At 38.9% G+C, this 7,500-nt stretch overlaps 2 protein-coding genes across 2 annotated transcripts in view; both read right to left on the bottom strand.

Annotated features, from left to right (window-relative positions):
• Nucleotides 1-4,264, bottom strand: part of LOC138005625 (plastin-3-like) — an 18,636-nt gene extending 14,372 nt beyond the window's left edge. Inside the window, exons 1-4 of the mRNA XM_068851828.1 lie at nucleotides 4,074-4,264; nucleotides 3,663-3,818; nucleotides 1,689-1,954; nucleotides 353-569 (exon numbers count right to left, since the gene is read on the bottom strand). Coding sequence (XP_068707929.1) covers nucleotides 353-569; nucleotides 1,689-1,954; nucleotides 3,663-3,818; nucleotides 4,074-4,133 — 699 coding nt within the window. The 5' untranslated portion in view covers nucleotides 4,134-4,264. The remainder of the gene's footprint in view (nucleotides 1-352; nucleotides 570-1,688; nucleotides 1,955-3,662; nucleotides 3,819-4,073) is intronic.
• A 2,223-nt stretch (nucleotides 4,265-6,487) lies between these two features.
• The window catches only part of LOC138005618 (leucine-rich repeat protein SHOC-2-like), a 2,654-nt gene continuing 1,641 nt past the window's right edge, over nucleotides 6,488-7,500 (bottom strand). Inside the window, exon 1 of the mRNA XM_068851821.1 lies at nucleotides 6,488-7,500. This exon is cut by the window's right edge and continues 1,641 nt beyond it. Within this exon, the coding sequence (XP_068707922.1) occupies nucleotides 6,637-7,500 (864 nt within the window). The 3' untranslated portion in view covers nucleotides 6,488-6,636.

Below are 7,500 nucleotides of genomic sequence, written 5' to 3'. Positions count from 1 at the left end.
AAAATAACAAAATTGTGCAGTTTAATATCAATGTCTCCAAACTTGCGCAAAGTTAAGCTCAGGGGCGTGCTTGGGTCTGGGTACAACAAAACAAATAGTGTCAGGCAATAGTGTCAGGTTAGTCACATGTTTTCTGCGTATTTTTTGTGATTTTTTAATGAAAGAACATGTTAAGATAACTTGAAATATATAAGGTAAGAAATATGTAAACAGAATGATTTCTACTTTTTTCAGATTCAGATGGAGCTCGACTGTTACAGGTCTAAAAAAGTACCCCCAAAGAAAATTTTTTTTAGGTTCAACCCCCAATCACATATTGTTTATCATCAAAAACAGATGCCAACAAACTCACTCTGATGATTTGCCACAGAACTCCAAGAACAAGATGTGGTTTGCCTTTTTCCAAATCCTCAGCACCAATGTTTACAATATTACATCCAATAGATCGAGCTGAATTCAATGCCAACGTCATGTTTTCATGAATTTTGTAGATGCTTAATTTTCCGGATTTTGGTTTATTTACTGCACGTTCATCAATGGTGTCCGGCACAGACAAATTGATCATCTTGCTGCAACAAATGAGTTAAACATTCAAAATTTTCAATAAGATTCTCAAAACTTTGGAGAGTTACACAGTCTACATGTAGGATCTGCAAAAAGGATAATTTATTATAGAAAACTCAAGTTTAACAACATTGAGGACCACTAAAAAACTATCACCTCTTAAACCCTTCCTCACCTGAAAATGAGATTTGTAGATTTTACTCTGGCTAATGCCAGACAATTTTACTCACAATTGGGGTTGCTTAATTTAGGCTTGAATGGCTTAAGACTAGAAACAATATGACTGAGGAACAGTCCAACCTGCAGCCAACAGTATTCAATGAAAGGGTACTGTTTTTTTTCCTTACTATACACGTAGTAGTATAGTACACCAGCTGACAAACATTAAAGATCTCAAGTGAAGCTATGATCATTTATGAACGCAATTTTTGCAATTGCGTAGAGAAGCCTGAAAAATTCAGGACTTCAACGGGGTTTCAACCCGTGACCTCACGATACCGGTGCGACGCTCTAACCAACTGAGCTATAAAGCCACTGACGTTGGAAGCTGGGAAGATCATAGCTTCACTTGATTTCATATCCGCAGTTCATATATGATCCATTTCATATATCATTTCATCGTTGATTCATTCCTCAAGGGAACATTGGAACCCACAAATGACCAACTCCCAATGTCAGTGGCTTCATAGCTCAGTTGGTTAGAGCATCGCACCGGTATCGTGAGGTCACGTGTTCAAACCCTGTTGAAGTCCTAAATTTTTCAGGCTTCTCTACGCAATTGCAAAAATTGCGTTCACAACTGCGAAGATCATAGCTTCACTTGATTTCATATCCGCAGTTCATATATGATCCATTTCATATATCATTTCATCATTGATTAAAGATCTAGCAAGTTCTGCCTTTTTACTAATATTTACAAATGTTCATAACTTCTTACATCCTCAGAAGAAGATTTAAAGCCACAGGCCATGCCTTGCAACACTCACTCTGATGGATGGTTCAGAACCCTAATACTCAAGAGATATATTTTTTGATTGCAACTTGGGGATATGCAATAACTAATTCAAATGCTCAACATAACCATGATGACCAAACTATCATAAATATAATTTATAAAAACCTACCATAAAATTATTCCATCTTTAATCTTTTCAAATACATCCGAGGTTGCTGCATTAATAGGCAAGTACACTCGGGCTTCAGCGTCATCTTTCAAAGCACTGTTGATCCAATCAACGAATGCAATTCTCTCCGCCTCTGAGTACGAGTGTTTTGTTCCCTCAGCTGAGCTTTCAGATGTCCCCCCTGACACATCAAGTTGTTCCCTTTTCTTGATTAGTTTCTTGAACTCTGAACCCGCTGAAAATTTCTTGCTGTTTTTCTTGTAAATCTGGAAGGACAGGATTATTATTATTATTATTATTATTATTATTATTATTAATTATTATTATTATTATTATTATTATTATTATTATTCCCATGAACAGAGAACAACAAAGGTGACAGATGCTTTCCATTTGACAGAACTGGAAGGAACTGGAACTGGAATTGGACATACTTCAAAGATGTCTACTCCTCCAGAAGATTGCGAGGGATTATCATGGGTTTGAGTGAGGCTCCAGCACTTGGCTAAGTAGACTGACTTCTGGCTGTTATACACATTTGGGGTCTCATTCGCACAGAAGCCCATCAAGCTAATCCTTCCAAGTCAACCACATGCCGGAAAGGTCAGACCACAACACAGGGAACTCTGTGCCCTATCTCTTTACACAGTGTGTGGGATCTTTAAAGTATCACAGAGTTTATGAGCAGGGGCTGAGAGACAGGACCTTCTGCTTATTGTCCTTATCCAAGAAGACTAGAACGGTCTAACCACTTGCAGATGTAGTTACAAAGGCAGCACTTTCTCCTCAGTTATTTAAAGACCCCAAGTGTTGATCCGGTCGGGGTTTGAACCCGCGACCTCTTGCACGGAAGTCCACTCTCGATTGAGCTAACTGGTCGGCAGTCAATCATGCAAGTGTTCCTTCAAATTGTTGCATTTTTTTTGCAAACTGATGGGTCTGGACGGACAGTTCTGACAAAGGCGCCCTTACACTTGCATCCTGCTTCTTGCTGTAACCCTTCCAGACCAAGGTGCCTGCAGAGAATCTGAAGAGGCTCAGGAGAAAATGAGTTCAAGCTGGGGTTGGGACCAATTGAACAATTTTATCCTTTCAGAAAATCTACCATAACTAAACACGAGTCTTGGGGCACACACACACACACACACACTGAAAATGATTTTAGTGTCATATTCTCTTGGGGACTGTATCGCATGGAAATTTGCATCTTTCAAAGTGAGTTTTGGTAGATCAAGAAGTTTTATTTAGATTCTTCAATAATTTCCCTCCCCTTTGATGCAACCTCAATAATATTAAACAATTTTTAAAAATTGTAAAAAATGTTTAAAAATTGAAAAAAAAAAATTAAACTAGTGAACAGCACTTTGTGAACTTTATCTGTAAAACTTGTTTATTCTCCGACGCGTTTCGTCTTGCTAACGCAGACTTCTTCAGGGAGTTTAACAAAAATGCATTAAACACCTTTATGTCACGCTTGTGTTTGTAGCTGATATAACGCGCGCTCTGATTGGCTAATTGTGACTTAATTGTAGGGCATTATTCTCCCGTAATGCCCGCTTGCAAAAACAAAGCAAAAGGTAAATTAAAAAGCCATATAATAAACAACTTACTAACCTCACTTGCTCGGAACCGTACTGGGAAATATTGGCCCTCGGTGGTTTTTGTACGGACCTCGCTGCGCTCAGCCCGTACTGCCACGACCTCGGGCCAATATTCCCCAGTACGGCCCTCGCGCTCGGTTAGTAAGTTAGTATTCAAGCCATATCTGATGGCAAAAATTACGGCCACTTTATAAAATTTCTTAAAATTATCCTTCTAAATAAGCTTAACCCCACGAATGCACACGGCTAAAATGTCCATCATTAGTACGAACAGATTAAGCTATCGTTAGCAAATTAGTTTGTTTTATTGCTATTCCCCTCCCACGAGAAATGTTTCCATTATCTTATCATATCATTATCGGCCAGAACCCACCTCAAGAAATTCGTTGAATTCTACGGTTCCATTGTTATCCGCGTCCACCTCTTTAACTATATCACGTAATTTGTAGCCAGGTATTTCTTCTCCAAGACATTTCAACGCCGTCCCAATTTCCTTCGAGGTGATGTGACCATTGCGATCTAAGTCAAACTTTTGACAATGCATAAGTTAAAATGCTATAATTTGCACTAAGTTACTAAGAATATTAAATGATGCTCACCAGGAATTTTACATACACGAAGGCATCCAAGGGAAAAAGCCCCATGGAAGATGGAGGTTAGAGCATAGACCTTAACGCAAAAAATACAGTAAAAGCAAATCGCTTACCCATATACAAGCTTAATTATTATCTCAACAACTACGCTGAAAGTTAACTAAACAGAACAAATTGTAACGAAGCTTTACCTGGTCAAAGGCCTCGCGAATTTCAGTTAATTCGTCTGCTGAGAGGTGGGATTCTGTCATGATAAGTAGGAGAAATCTGGAATAGAATTTTAGCAAAGGAGAATGAGGAAGCGTGCAGCGAAGCTCGAAAAACTCAGGATATTTTCCCTGAGAGGGCCGTGCCGTGCTTAAGAGAAGAGGCCTACTTCCCTGTCGATAAACAACTCATTCTCATTGGTTAGAAAACACTATCCTTGACCAAATATGGTCAATGATTTATTCCTTGAGATGTTATTCCGGTCAAAATTCCTGTTTCCGGCTCAGCAAATATTGCACCAAAGAGGATATGTAGAATATTAACCGTTTTCAAGATTACCTAAATTTGGGCATGAATAGCTTTATTTTTCTCTTTTTTCTCAGCTGATATTTATTTTCGCAAGATCTGGCTTTTCAAAGTATCCCAGACTTTTTTCGTACAGGCAAATATTAATAAGTGTGCATTCCATTGTATCCAAAATGTCAGTGAAACGACATTCTTTGTCGGAATTTTTAAAATGGGAGTTTTCATTTTTCTTACGGAGAAACAACAAATTGAAATAAGGCGAGCAATCTCGGAACTCTTTTTGGTTACGCACGGGAGGGAAAAATTTCAGTTTCCCGTGAGTTTGCATGAGGTCAAATGTGTTTATTTGAGACAGGCGTTAACAAATATTACCATAAAACTTCTAAGCATATCCACTTTCGTTATACAATGAATTTAGAGTATCTTTTATTTGCTATTGTTTCTAGACACTGAAACAAAATTGGCTATAGAACCCTATATGATGAAATGGTATATGAAATGAATCATACATGAACTGCGGATATGAAATCAAGTGAAGCTATGATCTTCGCAGTTATGAACACAATTTTTACAATTGCGTAGAGAAGCCTGAAAATGTCAGGACTTCAATGGGGTTGAAGCCCGGTTGAAGTCCTGAAATTTTCAGGCTTCTCTACGCAATTGTAAAAATTGCGTTCATAACTGCGAAGATCATAGCTTCACTTGAGAACCCTATATCTTATTCTGCTTATTGAAAATATTTCATTTGCAAGTCAATGACTTATTAACGTATTGCAAAATATTCAACGATACACTTGACTTCAGCAGTTCCCAAAACAAAGATGAGGCATTTTTTAAACGTGCCGAAAGAGGTTGCCAGCTCGGGAAAATGTCGTGTTTGCTGAGGCTATACATTTTTCACCACCAGGTTAATATTCTTTTTGTCCTTCTTTTTGCTTTTTTTGAGAATGCTGTGACAGCTGTCCGATTTTTTTTTTTTTATGTTTTCCCATTCCACATACTCCACGTTAACAAGAATGGCCATAAAAAGTACCGAGTTGCAGAGAATCGAACTCTAGCACCAACGACCATGGCACACAAGCGACTCGAGCGTGACAAGCTTGTGACTGACGTGACTACGTGTCGACCGTTGTACCACAAAAGGTTTAGCAGCGGTGATCTCCCGGGGGGGGGGGTACTCTCTTATAAGGGCTTAATGGGACTTGCGGCCAGCCAGGGTATGTTTTTCGGCATTTTTGTCTTGAACAGGGTATCGAATTTATCATTTTTTGTCTTAACCCGAATTCCCACCTTAGTCAGAGTTTTCCCCGGTCCTTGAGTGGGTCCATTTCCATTAGTAGTGCTAACGCTCACATGGTTTATATGGGTAGAAAATAGCACGTCACATCACCCTCTTATAGTTAATTCTAATAAGATCAGACATACCGGTACGACGCTCAATGCATGACAAGTATGTCAAGTGTTGACTAATCGTAACACCAACAGAAGAGAAGATTTAGAATCATACTGGCCTGGTCGGGCATGTCGCTGTATCGAAATAACAAATTGAAAACATGTCCCTTTGTCCAAATTACAAATGGATTGTTGCTGTCGCAAATTGTGGCTTTTTTTCCGTCAGGTTCTGTCGGCTGTCGGTGTTCTGGAACAAGATTGTCGCTACATTTTTTTGCAATGTTGGAGCGATGTCGCTTGTCGCCAAAAACCCTTGTAAGGCCTCATTCTTAGCAACCTAAGACTGCCTGCATTTCTGATCTGTTTTTTTTTTTTTTTATCTTTTTTGCTTTGTGCAGTGTGAATACCGTCCTCCAGTTTACGCCTCATTAAGTATGGATGATCTGTGACCCATAAAGATCGAACCGAGAAGTTATTATTTCTTTATCGTGTGAAAAGAATTTGTTATTAGCATCAACACTTAATTAGGTTTAATATATGAGGAAGCTTGTAATTCTTTGAGCTGTGGTGTCCCGCGCTCGCCGGAATAAACGCCACGCGTAGGTTTTTAATCTACCCCGAGAGACATTTCTCAGGAAGTACTGCGGTTTTACCCTCTAATCAAAAACCAACTTTTGATTTTATTTACAGTCCCCGATTGGTAAAGCACTTGTGGTCAGCTAAAGAAGCTTAAGAGCTAATAATGTGTCAAGTGCATTAATTATAAAGGGTCTCTTTTAACAAATACCGGTACATGTATTATTAAGTTCATTAATAATTCATCAAGAGTCTGTTCTGAGGTGATTACACTCACAAAATCTCCAGTTTAGGAAGCTGAAAAATTCCCCGGGGTATATGAATCGTTTTGTCCACGTAGAGCTTTCGTAAACTGACAAGCTTGCTCATATTTTCTGGAATATTGGTCAGTGGATTTCCCTCCAGATGAAGAATCTCTAAATTCAGAAGATTTCCTAAATTTTCCGGCACGCTTTTGAGTTGATTTTGAGACAGGTCGAGCTCTTGTAAAGTGATCATTTCGCCAATGCTGCTTCTAAGAAAGTCAGGAAGTTCGGAGATGTTGTTTTGACTAAAGCCGAGATTGTTGAGGATTGGTAATTTACATAGAACGTCAGGAAAAGTGGACATCCCGTTACAATTTAAATACAAAACGCGAAGATTAGTAAGGCGTTGAAACCAGAAAGGCAATCGCTCGATGTGGTTCTTACCCAGATCAAGTTCTTCCAAGTTGCGTAGATTAACGATGTTTTCTGGAACGACTTTCAGAGCATTTCCATTGAGATTTAATGTTTCTAAATCCACAATGTTTAAGACAGAGGCAGGGATCTTGTTAAGACCATTGCTATCCAAGGATAGAACTCGTAGTGACTTCATTTCCGCGATAGAAAAGGGAATAATACGAATGAAGTTTCGGCCAAGAAACAATTCCTTTAAATGTTTAAGCTGCTTAATCTTTTCCGGCAACTCTTTAATCTTGTTTCCTGCAAGGAGAAGATATTCCAGCCTGCAAAGGGAACAAATCTCTCCAGGAAAGACTGGCATGTCGTTGTTTTCCACAGTGAGGTAAGTCAAATGCTGGAAGCTTTCCATCCATTCTGGAAATGCTTTTATATGATTTCCACTCAAGTACAGGCGCCTAAGGTGATTAAGATATCG

The sequence above is a fragment of the Montipora foliosa genome, chromosome 1 (assembly GCF_036669935.1).
Source record: "Montipora foliosa isolate CH-2021 chromosome 1, ASM3666993v2, whole genome shotgun sequence".
NCBI classification, from domain to species: domain Eukaryota; kingdom Metazoa; phylum Cnidaria; class Anthozoa; order Scleractinia; family Acroporidae; genus Montipora; species Montipora foliosa.
Note: the sequence above shows the minus strand (reverse complement) of the source record. Positions and strands in the feature narration are given on the sequence as shown.